Source organism: Lissotriton helveticus, chromosome 2_1 (genome assembly GCF_964261635.1).
Source record: "Lissotriton helveticus chromosome 2_1, aLisHel1.1, whole genome shotgun sequence".
Taxonomy (NCBI): Eukaryota; Metazoa; Chordata; class Amphibia; order Caudata; family Salamandridae; genus Lissotriton; species Lissotriton helveticus.
The window spans coordinates 1,129,818,085-1,129,838,515 of NC_136059.1; the positions used below are offsets into that span (position 1 = coordinate 1,129,818,085).

General features: G+C 41.8%; 1 protein-coding gene across 2 annotated transcripts in view; it reads left to right on the forward strand.

Moving 5' to 3' along the window:
• Nucleotides 1-20,431, forward strand: part of HAUS6 (HAUS augmin like complex subunit 6) — a 393,765-nt gene that overhangs the window by 72,921 nt on the left and 300,413 nt on the right. For both annotated transcript variants that reach the window (XM_078675970.1, XM_078675969.1), the window contains exons 3-4: nt 8,919-8,997; nt 15,368-15,500. In XM_078675970.1, coding sequence (XP_078532096.1) covers nt 8,919-8,997; nt 15,368-15,500 — 212 coding nt within the window. The remainder of the gene's footprint in view (nt 1-8,918; nt 8,998-15,367; nt 15,501-20,431) is intronic.

The window sequence follows — 20,431 nt, forward strand, 5'->3', positions numbered from 1 at the left end:
ACATGTCCTGTAAGACGGTCCACTTGTCCCACCTATTCGCAAATCAATATTGTGGGATGACATAAAGCCAATGATGAAATTTTGTTTTAATAAAACTGAACAGTGAAAACTTGACTTTATTGCTGAGAAAAGTGAAATTCTCCTTAAGTACTGAAGCACGACAATAATTTATCTTCAATAAATCAATCAAATGACACTTGTTAAAGCACACAGCTGATTCGACGGTAGCGTCCCATCACTCTAGCAGACAGTAGAGGCAGGCCAAAGTAACAAGAAACTAAACTGAGTCAAATAGCTAGGTTTTAAGTTGTCTTATGAAGGCTGACAGTGTCAATTAACCGTAACAGAAAAGGTAGACTGTCCATAATTTTGCAGAGCGCACAGTAAAGGGGCTGCCGCCACGACGAGACTTCAGAAATTTTGGAATCCGTAGAAGATGACTATTGTTGGATCTAAGTGCCCTCTTTAGATTATACCGAGACAGTCTATTCAGCAGATAACATGGGGCCTCACCATGATAAGCTCTGAAAGACCACGTTAGAGCTTTGAAGTTGATATGCAATTCTATAGGAAGCAAGTGCCGATGTCTCAAATGTGAAGAGATATGACGGCGCCTCGGAACGCTCCTGATTAGTTATGCCACTGCATTTTGAATTAGCTAAAGTCTGTATCAAATATGCAGGAAGACCAAGGTAGAGACTGTTAAAGTAGTCCAGATGGGACGTAATTAAAGAATGAGCTGTTTTCCTAGTCTCTTCAGGAACCAGATCAAGAAACTTGTTTATCATTTTCATCTTCAAAAGACAGACAGACGAAATCTGTTTAATTTGCGATTTAAAAGAGAGGGTAGAGTAAAAGATAATGCACAAATTTCTAGCATCCCTGGTATGATTAGGATAGGCTCGGCATGCCACCACATAGAAGGTGGTGGGGGCCATTTTGGTAAAAAACTAAATTCTGTTGTGTCATAATTTAGTTTTAATCAATTTTTACCCATCCAAGTTGCGACTGCTCTAAAACATTCTTTAAAATTGTGAAAAGCTGCACGGACTTAAGGTATGGCAGTTTGGATATACTGGTCCAAAACGCAACCTGAACCATATTTGCACATCCATCCATGTTGGTTGTATGTGGAAATATCTACTGCAGAAACATCATGCTGCCAAAATATTGAGGACCAAAATATAGTGTATGGAGTTAAGAATAGTAAACCTTTACTTACCAATTATCTTAAAACTTTGACCCTCAATATTTGGCATATAATAATCTGGTAGTACGATATTCTTAAGTCAAAATTAAGGTGGAATACCTCAGTGTTGCAGTAAAGAAGAAATTGATGAGAAATTCTGTGCAGTTGGGGAGGTGTTGTCTGTCACGAGACGTCTGGCCTGTTTCCAGTTTAATTGGTTCGTCCTCTTTCATCTTGCCTCACTGACATTCTCACCGCACATACACACAACCCAACTGCTGGGACACACACTTCTGGACAGACAAACACACCCACTGCACAGAAACATAGCTACACTACAGATGCATAGGCTCATACGTCACTTAAAGTATAGACTTACAATACCATGCAGGACCACACCCCAAAGACCTACCCCTGCGAAGACAAAGACACCCACTATAGAAAGACCCAAGCACTTCCTATTGAAAAGCAGTTCCCAACATGAAAGGTTTGCATAACATGTGTCTAACTTGATCCTGACTGTGGCAGAGATATTGCCTGCAAAGATATCCACGGATTTCCAAAAAGGTTGGAAGAAGCCACTCCTTTTCTATTCTAAGGAAGGGCATTCTACAAATGTACATGAAATACAAATGTATGTTGCAGAAGGAGAAGGATTCTAAGGAAGTTTTGGATTAGGGGGCAATGATGTCCAGCATAGGTCAGTGAGGGGAGGCGAGAATCCATGGCCAGACTTTCAACATTTCCACTGACTATTCAAATTAGTTCCCAGGAGATTAAATTAATATTTGTTTATTTTATGATAATTCTGAAAATCTAGCATGGGTTTGGTCCTCCTTGGTACATGGTGGACACCCCTAGTCTCTGGCTGTTTAGGATCTCTAGTTTGCCAATGCTCATTTCAACTTCGGTTCACAAATAGCACAGCTTTTCAGTTTGTTAGGCTCAAAGTGTAGATGTGCACTTGTAAAAAGATTCACTTACACCTACCTACCTTTTCTTGTGAATGAATATGTTCTGAGAAGTGGGTGTTTCAGGGTCGGGATGCCCTAGGAAGTTTGTGTACACCCACAAAATAATAGATTTAAAAGTATTCCCAAATTTTTCCACAGCCCATTCTCATCATGGACATAGCCAAATATTTGCTCATATCAAAGATCGGACAAAAACTGTGTCCAGGGTAAAAGTGGGAAGAAAACACCACCTAATTTTAGGTGGGATTGTAGGAAAAGGTCTTACTGCTTCCTTTGTAGCTCATTTCCCAGAGAGCATGGCGAAAAATGGAGACCGTATAACTGTTGGGCAAACTACATGTGTTGACTCGGAAGTATGTTAATTTTACTCTAATGCGTAATGTATCATTAAATGATACAGTCTGGAGCAATGATTCTCCTGTAGAAAGCAGCAATGTGGTTTTGTCAGTGCTTAGAAATGGCAAAAGTGTGAGATGAAGCGCTATATGAAACATTGTTGCTTCTTTTTTTGGGGAAAAAAGTATTCTTTCACATCTTTGAAGAATCGTACTAATCCGATCTAAAAAGAATATCCGGCCCTGACCCTTATCATGGCAAAGTATTTTTGATAATTTAAATGAATATATTCATACATTGATTATGGTAGATTATATACAATTCTAATATTCTGCATTGGTTTCTCAGTCAGACAGCCTCACTTTCTTTACTTGTTTTCTTTTCAACACATGCCCAGTAGGCTAGACTGTCAACTTCAGTGTTTTGGTATTCGGTTTACTCACAATGAAATGTCACTCAAGGTGTCCAACATTTGTCAGTAGACTGTCACTCATAAGTACACTGAAATCACGGAAATGTCACACAAACAATGAAAAATCGGCAGCTATGAGCACCACATCATGCAAAATGCCTTCAAAATGCTGGGCTAAGTGTGTCGCTTAAGGAGCCAAAAGAATCACTCTTAAATTTGACAAACAAACTAAGACAATGTCAAATATAAATACCCTGAAAATATGAAACTGTAATACCTAAGCACACTGAAAATGTGGCAGCGCCTCTCACAAACACAAGCTCACCTTTCAGCACCTGAATTAGAAGGTCTATGCCCTCCTGGCAGCAAATCTGGGTCTCTTGGTACTTGGAGCCACTGTAACTCCAATGCCCCCTTAAGCACAGCCACAGGCGTATGCTTCAACCCTGGCAGGGCCCCCATGGCCGGAAAAGGAGAGAATCTGAGCCAAATGGGACCCCGCACGCCAGATGAGACCGCCCTCTCCAGTGCCACCGGCGCAGGACTGCTTCCAGGCACAATAATAGATAAGGCTTGTAAATACATACTTACTATCCTGCATGAGCAATCATTACCACACTTTCGATTTCTTTAGACAGCAGCACCACAGGAGAAAGAAAAAACGGACAACAAAATGGACAGAGGAAATTAGTTACCGTGCCTCAGCCCATTTTATATTGCCTCTTGTATTATTGTGGCGATTAGTACAGAGGCACAACTAGGGCTATATTTCGGGGGGCGGGGTGGGTATCATTCTCCCAGCCATAGGCAGGTGCACATGAAGGGGTGAAAAAACAAAGCCTCGTTAACGCGTAAATGGTCTTTTTAAAGACCTGTGAAGTACTCGGGTGCGGCTGAGATGAGCTCAAAGACTGTGTGCCCGGGAAGCTGTCTCTGCCAGGGCTGACACGCACGACGGGGTAGGGGAGGGCGGGCGGGAGGGGCCATCTGGGGGGCAATTCGTGCCTGAATTAGTAAAAAAAAAATACATCCATACTGGCAGATTCCCGCTCCTTGCTCATCTCGGTTTCGTTTCCCCTACTTCATAAACTTGCAGAGCAAAAGGGCACTAGCTACACCGACATTAGCTGCTAGGAGAACACAAAAGCGTGTTTTTAAAATATTTGCCTAGAAGGAAAATAAATTGGGCATTCTGTATTCGGCATCTCATGCTATCACGCATACTAACTATGGCATTAGTAAATCAAGTGAGAGACTTGTGAGGAGTCATAGGCAAACGATTGCTCTTGTGCGCACTCGTAATACGCAAAAGCTATGCCTGCATACAGAAGCTAAAAAAAACAATAGCAGAGAGAGGTTGCATCTGATGGAACACTACCGCCCACACACCGAGCAGATAGCTGTGGGGCAGGACAGAGTATGGGGCCTTCCCGGTTTACTTTGATTTAATGTCTAGTTGTCCGTGGGACAAAATAGACATTAAATCTTCTTGCCCCTGACAGAAATCAACATGTCTCGGGCGTCGGGCGATATGAATTCCCCACCCCTGTTAGCAAGGCTCCAGCCACTTAATAGATGGCCTGGACTTGGCCTCTTTCCAATAGTTGGGAAAAGGGGAAATCATGCTGGAAATGAAGTCAGGGTCACAAGATGGAATAGTTTACATTTCCCTCTTACATAAATGTTTGCTTTCCCATCCGATATGACAAAGATGTTTAACCTGCCTTTAAGTACCAACACTCTTTCGTTTGATATGAAGAAAGGAATGGCAAGACCTTTGTTACAGAGAGAGTTACTAAGAGAGAAGACTTCAGACCCATCATCATTTTACTAGATTTGAGTAAAATTACAGAATGAACAAACAGTTGTCAAAGCAGCTGTAGGAAGGTGGTTGCTCCTTGGAATTGCTGCAGATAAAAGACTTTTGGATGATGTGCATCTCACACAAACTCTCCCTTCAGAACAAAGCAACTATGTCCAAACAATCTTGCGCATTGATGCTCTTAAATAACTGTAATAAACAACAAAATGGCAGTACTGATAAATAATTCACCTCTCATAAACAGAACATTGACATTGAACAATATTACCACAAGACCTCTATTTCCGTCTGAATTAATCAAAATGTATTCATAACCAAAGTCATTTTTATAGGTTCATGAAATTCATTAGCAACATTAATGAACAATCTTACTACCACCCACGCAGTAATTTTTCTTTCGAAAAATCATCCACCATCAATTCACTTTCATCCACCTTTTCCCACACCGTTCCTCTCATTCCATTTCATTCATCCACTAAAAACACTGAACTCACGTACCAACAGTAAATCACTCACCAACATACTAATCACAGATAAATTACAATATACGTTTGAAACACTACAATTCAATTGAAAAAGCCAAAAGAAGAATGCATTAAAAAAATTATCCAAAATTGAACGCTTTTTTACACACTTGTATACGTTCAATTGGCTACAAACAGGTCGGCGCGTTTCGAACACCCCAAAATTCGGGGGTTCTCCTCCGGACCGACAAGCTCAATTGAGTTACTAGATCAGCTTTTCTAGATTTCCAATGGCACCAGAAACTTCTTTAATGGTAGCCAGAACACCGTAAAATGTACGGGGGTGAATGGCCGCTCTGGTTAATCAGAATTCCTTTCTTTTTGTGGGAGTCCTTTTTCTTGATGGACCGCCCATGACCGTAACTGTGGGAAGAATCTGTGGGAAAAATCCCAGCGCGATGACTCGTTCTGTTTCCTTAAAACGAGAGTCCAAAGTGCTTCTACAGTATTTCTGTGAATTACTGCAAAGAGTGGGGCTCTGTGGCAACTTGAAAATGCCATTGTACCTTGGAACCAGATGTTCAATTTTTTAAGCACCACTTTATGCTCTTACAATTTGGAGGACTCCCCTCGCTTAACCACCGTGGATTAATACAAGTGAAAGCATGAACTGTAAACTATGCAGTTTTACAAAGGAAGGCCTGATTTGTCTTGTGTGTGTTTGTCCCATTCTTATGAAAAATAGGAGAGTGTTATGGTGCAGCGTTTTCAATCAACTGAACATTTGATCATGAAGGTGTGCAGTTTTGGCCTTCTTTATAAAATACTGAACTAACAAGGTTTGAATTTGATAAGGACTGAGAATCGGACTAAAGCCTGTACACAAATTCCCTGATCTGATAAGTTGTGTATTAAGTAAAAATATCTGGGTTACACATGCTGACAGTTGTAAACCAGCATTAGCAAAGCTAATGGGTCTGGCCTGCGTGAGAGCTATTGACTTTCCCAATGTCTTTTATCCATATTGTACTGCAGCGTGACTAAAAGTTTGTGGAGGGGTTTGGATGAATGGAAAAATCTGTGGCAATTTCACAGGATGAGTTTGTTTTAACTGTCAGAGGGAAATAGTGTGGCACTGATCGTGTTGGATCTGTCCCCGTCTGACACTGTGTCAAATATCATCATTATTGAGCATGTGGGTGTTATTTTTAGGTTTGTATTTTTTATGCGGCAAATAGCATTGTGTATTAATGATTTTTATGTTGAAGTCAAATTGTAAATGTGAAATATGTATGCAGTTGAAACTAGTGTAATATATGGGTCAGAAGTGTGTTTAACAAAAAGCCATATTTTAGTGAACACTGTCATATTGGTTAAATGGGTGTAGTTTCTCTTGGTCTTCACTCCTGCATTCTCTGCGCTTCTACACTCCTCAAGAAGCAGAATATCATCTAGTATTTTTCCAAAATGTGCATTGATTGTCAATGCATTTTCTGGTGTTTTCAATGTTGCAAATTTCCCTAGGAACTCTGCTGCTGGTTTATCACTTTTGTACTGGTATATAGCTCGTTGTTTAGAAGTGTTCGATTTTAAATTGAACTTCTTATTACAACGTGTTGCTGATGCTGCTGAAAGTGAATTAGAAATGAGAGTGCTTGTGTCGTTAATGTGACATTGAAAGCTCTGATTTATTAAATAATGGTTACTTATAGTCATGCCCTGCTGAATCTGTGCATTTAGCTAATTACATATGTAAGAAATGTGTATAAGAACCTCTTGCTTTTAAGGTAGTCGCATTTTCCTGAGACTTCCTTTTCCACTAGAGATGCTGTCCATTTTCCTTGGAAATCTAACGGAAGATTTTTGCGTTTTCCTTGATGCTAATAGGGATGCTGTTGCACTCTAATGATTTTGCTGCAAATTTTAGACTTGTATTGATTTTGTTTTTTGGCTATTCTGTATAACTCTGCAGTTTTGAGTGTTCATAGCATTTAGTCTGTAAAGGTTCCGCTCCCACAAACGCCCCAGGAGTCTAGGAATAAAGAGGGATGTACTAAGTTGATCTAGCTCTCTTTTTGAGAATCAATCTTACATAGTGATAACTGCATACAACTAGACTTAGCAGGGAGCATCATGCAGACTACCCCTGGGGTTGTCTTTATCGCCCTCAACATTTAATGTTTCACTGGTCCTTCCACCCATTAACTCCTTTTGCTGTATAGTAGTGTCCTATGGGAAGGAAATGCAAGGGATAATAAGACTGGGTCAAAATGCCCCAACATCTGCAGATAATCGAATATCATGCCTTGTTGCAGTATAATCCTGGATGACCATATAACTTTCTGCAACTTGGCATCAACAAAATAGAGCTGTTGTTGGTGGAAAACAGCTTGACCAGGTGAAGGCTGCCTTTGGCCTCGTTCCATGGGGTTAGCGCCTTTCTCAGTGTGCACAGTAAAATCACTCTGCCCATGTAGACGACAATTTGTCCATCGAGTCATCAAATCGATGCCCATCATCATGTTTTTGTTAATTGAAAGTTATTAAAAATATCTTTCCTTTAATACGACATTAACACCAAGCCAGCATTATCGGTGTGTACTGTATCCAGAATTGACTATCACAATATACAGTGTCTAGGTCTTCTAGAATCTTCATTTAATACATTAAGGCCTGTTTCTTAAGTAAGAAGGGAACAGCATTGGCTCCTCTCAGACAGAAAATCCTGTTTAAATCTAAGTCTTATGCTTAGGGTATTCTAGGATCCCAAAAACATCCTCTGGCAATCTTATTCAATATATATCCCACAGAGATCGCCGTTTTACCCAAAGTTGGGAAAGGTAGGATGAGTTTGAGCTCTTTAATAACTGGGGTCATGGTTATGGTGCAACCTACTTCAGATCAAAGCCACTGAGTCTTAACATGTGCTGTTGAAAGGCTCCGCAGACCTTCCTACATTAATATCATTGAAGGGTATTGCTGGTTGTTGTCTGTGACCTGTTCTTAGTCTATTGAGCACCAATATGCTCTAGGGCAAACTCTGTGTTTTCATAAGTCTTGTTATTTTTAAATGGTATTTTTACTGGCGATACGTGAAGGTGATATAATTGGGGTTAGAGACTTCATTTGCGTAATCTTTGTTTTTGGAAGATCTGCCTGAAGTGAGGTATGGCTCATTTCTCTTATTTGTATTCTATTTTAAGTTCTGTGTTTTGTTTCTGTTGTTTCATGAGGCAGAAACCAAGAAGTCTGCAGACGTAGTGGGAATGTAATCCTCATGTTACCAAATGTCCAATAGGGGTCTTGTTTTCAGTATCCGTTATAGGTTTCTGTGACATGTAAATGATGGGAAGATGACCGGTCTTATTTGTTTAGCAATCTTTGTATTCTTGGAATCTTATAAACAAGGTGATAAACACGTATGTTACTGTAATATAGAACATTTTGGAGAGGTCACCTTTTCTGGCTCTGTCTGTGTAGTTTATGAATGTTGAAGTGGCTGTGATGCTTTCCCCTCACTAATATACGTGCTGTTTGTGTTAAGTTGCTAGTTCATAATACAACGGTTCGTTAGTTCGCAAGCCTTGCAATCTTTTCCCATACAGTCTGTGCACACTCGTGATTGAGATATAATAACTGAAGCCTTTAGCTGTGTTCCTCAGCTTTGCAAACACTCTTTCATACAGTGAATTGTTTCCTTTTTTTGTGTGGAAATTAACAGGTATTGTTGGCCTCCTATGGACAAAAAGAGGGATGCAGAGTTCAGAAAGCTGTGCTGCGAGTGGCTGAGGAGCATCTCTGTAAGTACTGTATTTTGAAAGATAATGCTGGTGCTTCATTGTGTTAACTTCTTATTGAGGATTTTTACAAACTGCTATTTGTTTGCCCAGTTCTGGTGACACATATGGCCCTTCTTGACCTCGACTGCGGTCTTGGATACTACCCAGACACAGTTGGTGCAATGTTTAAAAATAATATAAATTGCTGATGCTTTAATGGCTCCCTGTCCTAATAGTCCCTGGCCCTTAGACTGTGCAAGCCACAATTTGAACCTACATATGATTGTACTGGCTGCTGACGTAGATAATCTCTGTTCATAGTAATTCTGGACATGCAAAACTGTATAATTGCAGTGTACCTAAGGCTATCAGCAAACACAAAAGGTACCAATAGTAATGCTTATGAATAGTCTTACCACTTGGCAATGTCTAGTAGCATTCTATCTCTTTGCCTTTTGGACCCCGTGCCACCAAAGATTAGACCGAGCCATATGCACATCAGCCATGGTCCTGGTCTAATAGGAACAATACTGCTCAGACTGCCAAGGAGCTCTGAACTGGAACACATGCAGGCCAAGACTGGTTTCAGCCTGTTTGAGCCTCTTCAATCCGATTCAGATTGGTTCCAGTAGCACAGTGAGCGTAAGACACACATCTTGGCCTACTCACGGCCACTTGGGGCATGTTTGATATAACGTCGTAAGTGGCCATGGGCATTGCCCATGGACTGTGGGTGTGAGTGCTTGGAGATGAAGCATTTGGGTTTTCTGCAACAACATACAGATTGTGGGTGTCTCCCTTCTTTTAATTCATCTCCTACTTTCTTGTCCACCATTTAGAGATGTTCCGTTAAGAGTTGAATCTGATGAAAAGCAGCCTAGGGCCAAATTATTTGGGCTAATGCTGACAGCTGGCATGAGTGAACACCCCCTGGTTTCTGTATGTTTCGTATGACATTCATATTGTCTGTTCTCATTAGGGCATTTTTCTTTTAAGTCAGACCTAAAATGCTTTGAGTGCTAACCTAGTTGCCGTCAACTCTAGAAAGTTGATGTCACCATCTTTGTTCTTGCTTCCAGGTACTCAGAACAGTCATGTCCTTTAGATGTGTTCCCACCCCTTGAGTGATACATCTATGGTAATTTAAGTAAGATAAAAAACACTTGCACACAGCTGAGGGTCCAGAAACTGCCCCACAACAAGTTCTCATCGGTACACTACTTGAGACTGTGCTGAAGTTTGTCTACGAATACAAGATCATCCCATTGACCCAACGCTTGTGACCATTGCCTTGACACGCACTAGTAATGGGTGCATGTTGCGCTATTCATGCGGCACTGTGGCAATCAACCGTTTCGTAATCCTGCTTATTGTTGAGGGATGTCATGTCTGAAAAAGCACATCTGTTGAATTACCATCACCACCTTTTGATTGGTATGTGTTTTGCCGTGGCAGTTAAAAACATCTCCCATGGAGGGCTGAATCTCCTGAGGGCAGAGACATGGTGTTGACTGTAAATCCTAACCTGTATAGAACAAGACGGTTGCTTTAGTTTGTGCTGGGAATTGCTGGCAGCTGGTGCTCTGTCAGCCCATCATCTAGATATGTCTAGATATGGAAATATGAATGGTACTGTGATTGCTGCTAAGCACTTCGTAAAGAGCCTTTCCACTGGCACTCCAAACGGCAGAATTTTGAACTGATAGTGTTGCCCACCAACCACAAACCTTGAGGTAGCAATGGTGTGCTGGAAAAATTTGGATGCAAACATCGGCTTCCTTGAGATTAGGCGCCACCATGTAATCTCCTGTACAACGCAGTAGAATAAAGTAATTTTTGTGTCCAAATTGAGTCATTATCTATTTTGTGAGCTTAGAGGTACAATACATTTAAAGTTTTGAGGGTTGCTTCGAAGGGCACTAGGAAGGATGTAAACATAAAACACAAACATTTGCTGTTGCTGAGGTTTTGGGATTATTTTCACATATATACTGATACAAGGTGGTTCTGTAGCTATGTTTGGCGAATTTTTTTTTGTGTACCTAGATTATGAGAAGCGTATACCATTATTTAGGATTAGAATTTGAGATGGATTTATGTTTCAAATGTTATTTTAAAGAGCTGTATTGAGTTGACACATAATGGTTTTGTGCTGAAGTTTGACTCCTCAAATCTATATAACAGGGGATCTCTCCCTTACCAAGAAAACCATAAGCTTTTTAGTTAAAAAAATGCAATTTAGCACAGATTTTTTTGTTTGGTTTGTTTGATAATTTGAAAATGTGTGTAGCATTGCTTTTAGTACTTAACATGGCATTTGCTGGAATATTTTGAGCTGACAATATTTGTATTTACTGTGGGTTGAAGCTTCGGATGGGAGGTTTAAAGTACTATATGAAAACTGTTTTTTGTCTTAAATTCCATAAGGAATTGATTTTCCATGATCACAGAATGAAAAATTATTAATCTATACAACAGAATAACATTACTAATTTTCAATTATTGAGTTCAAACTACATGATGTGTGTGCATTGTGGCATTTTGTGTTTGCTCTTGTTAAAACATCCCTGATGATGCATTTCCCGATGCATTCATAAATCCTTCAGCACTTGCACTGTGGCCTTGTTGCAGTTTTTGCTGCCACCTTGTTTGCTTGATTTCTTAAGATCAGAACAGAGCACATCTGCAATGTGACTTCCCCCTTTACCTCATTTGATCTTTCCATTGTGGTTGGTAAAAGGTTAATTACATCTGTTTCTGCCAACATTTTTGTTTTGTTAGAAATTTAACAAGTCTCATTGAGTGAAAACAACAAATGTATAATGGATCCTTTTAGTTGGAAAATGATGTATCGTATAAAAAATGTGTTCTATGCTCTCTAAGTGCAAATTGTCATTCTACCTTGTAACAATATCGTGCCTTGTAACAATATCGCAAATGTGTCTGTATGAATCTTTTATTCTTTTTAAATTATTTTTATCAAAATTCAAAGTTTCTTTTTATTTGGAGAGAGGGGTACACTATTTACAAAATGGGGGGAGGGGAATCTCATTAGGAAGTTGGAAGAAGTGCAGAGTGTCACCCGGAACTAGAAAACGTATCTCATTCGTACACACTGTATTACACATCCATCATTTATACTGTGAAATTTTCATACCAACATTCTTACTGTCATTTATGAACACACCAGAAAATGAATAGAAAAGGTGAATGGTGCAAGAAGGGGGAAGAAAGCAAAAGAGTCAAAATTGGGGGGAAAAATCAAATTAGATAAAACAGAAGGGCCTCACCAAGGTTCCGCAGAACCCGTAACTTTAGTTGGTGGGGGGGATATTGTTAGTTTGCAATGATATTTACATCACATTTGAAATTGGGCCATCGCATCTATTTACAATCTAAATATTACACAATTCTATTCAACATAAAGATTGGCCTCCTGTACACAGAGGGTCGACGCGTTTCGAAACCCCTTTACTGTGGGGATTCTCCTCAGGACCTCGTGGGGTTCAGTCCTGTGAAAGAAACAACAACAACTTACTAAACCGAACTCCTGAACTAGCACCCTCAACTTATAGACAGACAAGCACAACCTAGAAAGTTACCTCGTCTTCTTTGTGGATTTCACAAGTTGCTATTATCGATGGTAGCACTGCTTTCTGTCGTAGACTCAATTGTCCATCTGTTCTGTTAACAAAAACTTCACTGTCAACTGCACTATAAAACGCACTTTGAAAAAGCACTGTGATAATCACCTACTAAAGTGTGTGTCGAGCGCACAATTAAATTACCTGCAATCTCAGGCGAACAGATGTAAAACCTGATATGTTCTTTCAGCGTTTTTTTCAATTCAACTCCTGCAGTGGGCGGAAAGGAAAATGAACGCCTAATTTAATCATTGCAAAACGGTTGTGACCTGTGTCATCTTACATGTGCCACATGTCTCTAAGAGTGCATTCTTGGGTGCATGAGGGGCTGTCATCAGCCAGGCTCACCTTGTTTGGAAAAAGAAATCCTCTCCCTCGCTCGGCGTTCCTCAATCTGCCGTCGCGTTAGGGGCCATCACTCTCGACGGATCATATGACGCCAGCGTTAGACGCTGAGTCATCTGGGAATCGTAGTTGTTATTGCGGCAAAATTATTTTAGTCCTATTCGTATTTTCAAGTCCAAACAGATGTTTGTTGGATAAAATTGTTCATAGTGGCACATATTGAATGTCATTGGCCTGGTCAATGAATCAACGGCGCTTGATGTTTCTCTATGAGCACCGTAGTGCATGTTGGGCAATGTAGTTATTGATTCGTGTAGTTCGCGGTGACTTAGGACCTTCTTAGGTCCGTGTGATTAATGAAAAAGACTCAATGTTTTTCCGTGAAGGTTATAGTGCATGCTGGGCGATGTAGTTGGTGAAGTCTTTCTCGTTTCATAGCGGGACTCACCATGTTGAATGGACAGTGTAAACAGATTTAAAAGGTCATAAATGGTATAATTCAGACATCTCATTTAATCCTGTAACTGTAGAATTATATTTTAAAATGAGAATTGCCTCTCGTGTTGATAATTTCGCTTCCAAGTCACCTCCCCTTTGACTTGGAAGCGAAATTATCAACACGAGAGGCAATTCTCATTTTAAAATATAATTATGCAGTTACAGGATTAAATGAGATGTCTGAATTATACCATTTATGACCTTTTAAATCTGTTTACACTGTCCATTCAACATGGTGAGTCCCCCTATGAAACGAGAAAGACTTCACCAACTACATCGCCCAGCATGCACTATAACCTTCACGGAAAAACATTGTCTTTTTCATTAATCACACGGACCTAAGAAGGTCCTAAGTCACCGCGAACTACACGAATCAATAACTACATTGCCCAACATGCACTACGGTGCTCATAGAGAAACATCAAGCGCCGTTGATTCATTGACCAGGCCAATGACATTCAATATGTGCCACTATGAACAATTTTATCCAACAAACATCGGTTTGGACTTGAAAATACGAATAGGACTAAAATAATTTTGCCGCAATAACAACTACGATTCCCAGATGACTCCGCGTCTAACGCTGGCGTCATATGATCCGTCGAGAGTGATGGCCCCTAACGCGACGGCAGATTGAGAAACACCGAGCGAGGGAGAGGATTTCTTTTTCCAAACAAGGTGAGCCAGGCTGATGACAGCCCCTCATGCACCCAAGAATGCACTCTCTTAGAGACATGTGGCACATGTAAGATGACACAGGTCACAACCGTTGTGCAATGATTAAATTAGGCGTTCATTTTCCTTTCCGCCCACTGCAGGAATTGAATTGAAAAAAACGCTGAAAGAACATATCAGGTTTTACATCTGTTCGCCTGAGATTGCAGGTAATTTAATTGTGCGCTCGACACACGCTTTAGTAGGTGATTATCACAGTGCTTTTTCAAAGTGCGTTTTATAGTGCAGTTGACCGTGAAGTTTTTGTTAACAGAACAGATGGACAATTGAGTCTACGACAGAAAGCAGTGCTACCATCGATAATAGCAACTTGTGAAATCCACAAAGAAGACGAGGTAACTTTCTAGGTTGTGCTTGTCTGTCTATAAGTTGAGGGTGCTAGTTCGGTTTAGTAAGTTGTTGTTTCTTTCACAGGACTGAACCCCACGAGGTCCTGAGGAGAATCCCCACAGTAAAGGGGTTTCGAAACGCGTCGACCCTCTGTGTACAGGAGGCCAATCTTTATGTTTAATAGAATTGTGGAATATTTAGATTGTAAATAGATGCGATGGCCCAATTTCAAATGTGATGTAAATATCATTGCAAACTAACAATATCCCCCCACCAACTAAAGTTACGGGTTCTGCGGAACCTTGGTGAGGCCCTTCTGTTTTATCTAATTTGATTTTTCCCCCCAATTTTGACTCTTTTGCTTTCTTCCCCCTTCTTGCACCATTCACCTTTTCTATTCATTTTCTGGTGTGTTCATAAATGACAGTAAGAATGTTGGTATGAAAATTTCACAGTATAAATGATGGATGTGTAATACAGTGTGTACGAATGAGATACGTTTTCTAGTTCCGGGTGACACTCTGCACTTCCAACTTCCTAATGAGATTCCCCTCCCCCCCCATTTTGTAAATAGTGTACCCCTCTCTCCAAATAAAAAGAAACTTTGAATTTTGATAAAAATAATTAAAAAAAATAAAAGATTCAAACAGACACATTTGCGTCTTGTGTATATGCGACAGTTGTTTAATTTCATTGTGCATCAAAATAGCTGAATGTGTATGGCAGTATTGGCATTTTCGTTTTGTTTAGATTGATATGTGGCGCAGCCTTACTGCGTTTTTGCCAAACCCTTTTGGTGTTACTTGTTGTAACAATATCGACATTCTTCTTTTCCACAGGATGAGTGTGGCAGTGAATTTCCACAAGTTGTGGCATCATTATTTCTTTCCCCCGGTGGTCCTAAATTCATTTTCCTAATGTTCAACTTTGCAAAATATGTTGTACTACAACAGATAAAAAAGGTTGCAGATGGTAAGTTGTTTATGATGGTACTGCGCATTGTGTTTTACCCTTGTGCTTGAAATGGAGGGATGTTTGTACGTAATTGTACACATTTCATACATAATATTGTCATGCTGAAACACCAGGTACATTCCAGATGGAGATCATTGGGAGCACTGATTGCGTTAATCCTGAAGAGTAACACAAAGCCTTGGACTGCAGAGAAACCCAGTTAATATTTAGATATTACGATTTTTTGGGGGGGGGTTTAGTAGTAGTTAAATGGATTGTGAAATGTACATGCAAGATGTGTCTTTAACTAATGGGACCAGTTCATCCTGCAAGATGACATTACCCAATTTACACTAAATGCGCCAACTGTTTGCTACTTTATTGTGGTTAGGGCAGTAGTACACAAATGGCAGATAAGCACTTTGAAAATGGAGCTCGTTTTTAGGTTTCGTCCTGGCGTTGCAACTGCGTAGCAGTTGCTCCGCCCAGGCGAAATCTAATGTTATCTCTATAGTGGGGACTTGAAACCGCCCCTTCTTCCATTGGCTAGCTCCATAAATGGAGGCTAGCCATTGGAAGAGATTGGCTGTCAATCACGTATTTCCGTGAAAACGCGATTCGGGGGCGTTTCTGGGTCTTTTTTAAGCCCCGCCCCTTGCTGCCGTGTGTCCCGGGCCGTGCTGTGATTGGCTGCCGGCCCGGGACACCCCCGTGATGTCAGCCAATCACAGCACGGCCCGGGACCTGACTTTTTTTAGGACTTGTGCCCTGTATACAAATGTGACAATGTGGTATAAAACACGAACTATTAGTTGGGCAAGGATTAGCCAACCATCTACTGATCCAGAATGCTACCCACTCATGAATGGCGGAGGTGTGGTCATGTGGTTAAATCTGTTCGCTGAAGGATCTGGAAGCTCTGCATTCTGATATTGGCTTCCGCACTTCAGGGAATCGCGTGATTCTGGGCAGATCACTATCTCCCAGCGCTTAATGTGAAGCTCGTGCTTTAGCTGGTGCAAGCTACAGTGGCCTCCTGACGAGGGCCCAGCTCTTTTTTCCGTTTTACAAAGGTAAGTAAGTACTGCTGTCTCCCTGTGCCTCAGTTCAGTTATGTGAGCAGTTAAGAATCGGTTCAGTGCGAGTAATACATGCTTTGTAAAACTGCAGGGGTTTAAGACATGTTTGTAGCCAGAGGTTTGTTTTAGAAAGTTGTACTCTGAACCATGCGTCTCCCTCACCACAGTTTAATTTATTCTGTTATCATTTCTGGTTTGAAAAACCAAACACCAGGAAACGTACACAGTCGTGTGATGGTACTCCAAGGTCTGTTGGAAAGGGCGCCCAGACCGGGATAGCGCTACGATGCCATGGCGAAGATGGGGAGCGCTATACAAATGCCAGCCGCAGCATTACCTCGTATTAGCTAAGTAGCAATGGGATACTGTCCACTTCCGTATGACGTTGTTCAAGTTGATGTGGAAAACCTATTCTGTCTCTCTGCAATGTTCTTCAGAAACTTTGTACAAAGCATCCCTCTCCCCCAAAGGAACTTTGCCCCTATTCGGACTTTAGAAGTGTTCAAAAGCAACCAGTAATAAGGGTTACCAGACGAAGCTCACATGGTTTGTCAAAGGCAGCCAATATATACATTCAGGGCTTTTTATATCAACCAACAACCAACCATCAGCAGTGTGGCTTTTTACATTCAGGAATGCTTCTTCTATCACTAGAAACTAGGAACAACAAAAAAATATACAGAGCCGAAAAAAAACACTAACGCGTAGAAGCCAGAAACAAGACGGGGCACTTACCTTGGACTGCCTGTGGGCTGTATGGGACAGCACCGAGGAGCAGCTATTTAAAATAGGGAGAAAAGGGAAATTGCAAATCGTTGCGTAAGTGGAAAGGATACCAGAGGCCACATCCTTCAGTGGCTCACTTTCGTTCAGCTCTCGGGGTGTGATGTCACGACACCGCCCTATCGTTAAACGGTCCTTGCGGGCTCCTTGGGCCGGAAAGACGAGTGACAACACGGACCATGTGGAAAGATTACAGTGGCGGCCGGCTGCCCACACCCAGAGGCACTGAGATAATGAAGAGCATGTCAGTAGCGTAACCCGGGGGTCATGGGCCCCGGAGTAAGAGAGCCCCGGTGCATCTGAACCTGCTGCGCCAACGGAAGCTTCTAGCACACAGTTACATCATAAAACGGCCATGTATTTGAACCCATTTCCTTTATGATGCCTTGACTTTCACCACAGCACAAATTATTTTGCACAATTCCCTTCTAATTCGTTTGACAAACGTCAATTATTTTTGGGACTGTGAGGTTTGACATTCCACTCACACTTTTTTCTTCATCCGCCCTGGAAATGCTACATTTCAAAACATAACAAGCATTTGCAATGCAATAGGTCTCGCATTTACGCAACTTTAAACTATTGGCATTGTAAATGACAATGCCCTTTATTTATGTTTTGAAAACCAAAACATAAAAGGCATTTTTTTTTACAATGCCAATAGCTGAAACTCGCGTAAACACGAGACTTATTGCATTGGAAAACAAGCATCTGTATACTAGAATAATACTTTATGATAACTGACTGGTATACTGACTTCATATACTGCGAAGCAAAAATTCGTACTCTGTGAGATGTCCAGTCATGCAGTGGGGTTGTACCTAAGTACACTGGCCCCTGGGGCAGGGTGGCTGGAATCGATTTTTGCATCTTTGCCGTTGCTGACAAGTTCTTTTCTTTTAAATAGATGTATATGTTGACTGCCAGACCTTGATTTTCATCAGTCTACCCCGCAAGAATCCACACCTTTTTCTCTGCTGCCCACGGAACCCAGGTTTATATTTTTTCAAATTATTCCGCACCGGATGTGACTCAGAAGTCCTGACCCTCTCTTCCTATGATTCAGAAAAGGGGGTGGTGATGAACAGAGTGCCTGAATTAAGCAGACCACTCTTACCCAGTCCAAAGATCAGGGCTTGATCCATCACCGTTTTTTAGCTCACTGCACCATCCCAGCTCAGAACTTGGCTATATGCAAATTAGTCTGTTCCTGTCCCAGTGCATGATGGGAACAGGGCAAACCAAACTACCAAGCCAATTCTTGTACTGGGAAGGAAACAAGCTTCCGGGGACCGGTTTCTGCCATTTCAGGCGTCTTCGGCCCGGCTTGCTTGAATCTTGATGGTGCAATGAGCAAGGGACTCACATCTGAGTATACCCTTCCACGCTTATGGTGGACAAAATGATTCAGAAAAGGGGGTGGTGATGAACAGAGTGCCTGAATTAAGCAGACCACTCTTACCCAGTCCAAAGATCAGGGCTTGATCCATCACCGTTTTTTAGCTCACTGCACCATCCCAGCTCAGAACTTGGCTATATGCAAATTAGTCTGTTCCTGTCCCAGTGCATGATGGGAACAGGGCAAACCAAACTACCAAGGCAATTCTTGTACTGGGAAGGAAACAAGCTTCCGGGGACCGGTTTCTGCCATTTCAGGCGTCTTCGGCCCGGCTTGCTTGAATCCTGATGGTGCAATGAGCAAGGGACTCACATCTGAGTATACCCTTCCACGCTTATGGTGGACAAAATGATTCAGAAAAGGGGGTGGTGATGAACAGAGTGCCTGAATTAAGCAGACCACTCTTACCCAGTCCAAAGATCAGGGCTTGATCCATCACCGTTTTTTAGCTCACTGCACCATCCCAGCTCAGAACTTGGCTATATGCAAATTAGTCTGTTCCTGTCCCAGTGCATGATGGGAACAGGGCAAACCAAACTACCAAGCCAATTCTTGTACTGGGAAGGAAACAAGCTTCCGGGGACCGGTTTCTGCCATTTCAGGCGTCTTCGGCCCGGCTTGCTTGAATCCTGATGGTGCAATGAGCAAGGGACTCACATCTGAGTATACCCTTCCACGCTTATGGTGGACAAAATGATTCAGAAAAGGGGGTGGTGATGAACAGAGTGCCTGAATTAAGCAGACCACTCTTACCCAGTCCAAAGATCAGGGCTTGATCCATCACCGTTTTTTAGCTCACTGCACCATCCCAGCTCAGAACTTGGCTATATGCAAATTAGTCTGTTCCTGTCCCAGTGCATGATGGGAACAGGGCAAACCAAACTACCAAGCCAATTCTTGTACTGGGAAGGAAACAAGCTTCCGGGGACCGGTTTCTGCCATTTCAGGCGTCTTCGGCCCGGCTTGCTTGAATCCTGATGGTGCAATGAGCAAGGGACTCACATCTGAGTATACCCTTCCACGCTTATGGTGGACAAAATGATTCAGAAAAGGGGGTAAGGGGGGGGGGGGATGCACTGGGCCAGGGACAGACTAATTTGCATATAGCCAGGTTCTGAGCTGGGATGGGGCAGTGAGATAAATAACGGTGATGGATCAAGCCCTGATCTTTGGACTGGGTAAGAGTGGTCTGCCTAATTCAGACACTCTGTTAATCACCACCCCCCTTTTCTGAATCGTTTTTGGCCACTATAGGTGTGGCAGGGTATACTCAGACATGAGTCCCTTTCTCACTGCTCCATCAGGATTCAAGCAAGCCGGGCCGAAGAGGCTGAAATGCCAGAAACCGGTCCCCGGTAGCTTGTCTCCTTTCTGGTGAAGAATTGGCTTGGTAGTTTGGTCTGCCCTGTTCCCATGATGCACTGGGCCAGGGACAGACTAATTTGCATATAGCCAGGTTCTGAGCTGGGATGGGGCAGTGAGATAAATAACGGTGATGGATCAAGCCCTGATCTTTGGACTGGGTAAGAGTGGTCTGCTTAATTCAGACACTCTGTTCATCACCACCCCCCTTTTCTGAATCGTTTTTGGCCACTATAGGTGTGGCAGGGTATACTCCGACATGAGTCCCTTTCTCACTGCTCCATCAGGATTCAAGCAAGCCGGGCCGAAGAGGCTGAAATGCCAGA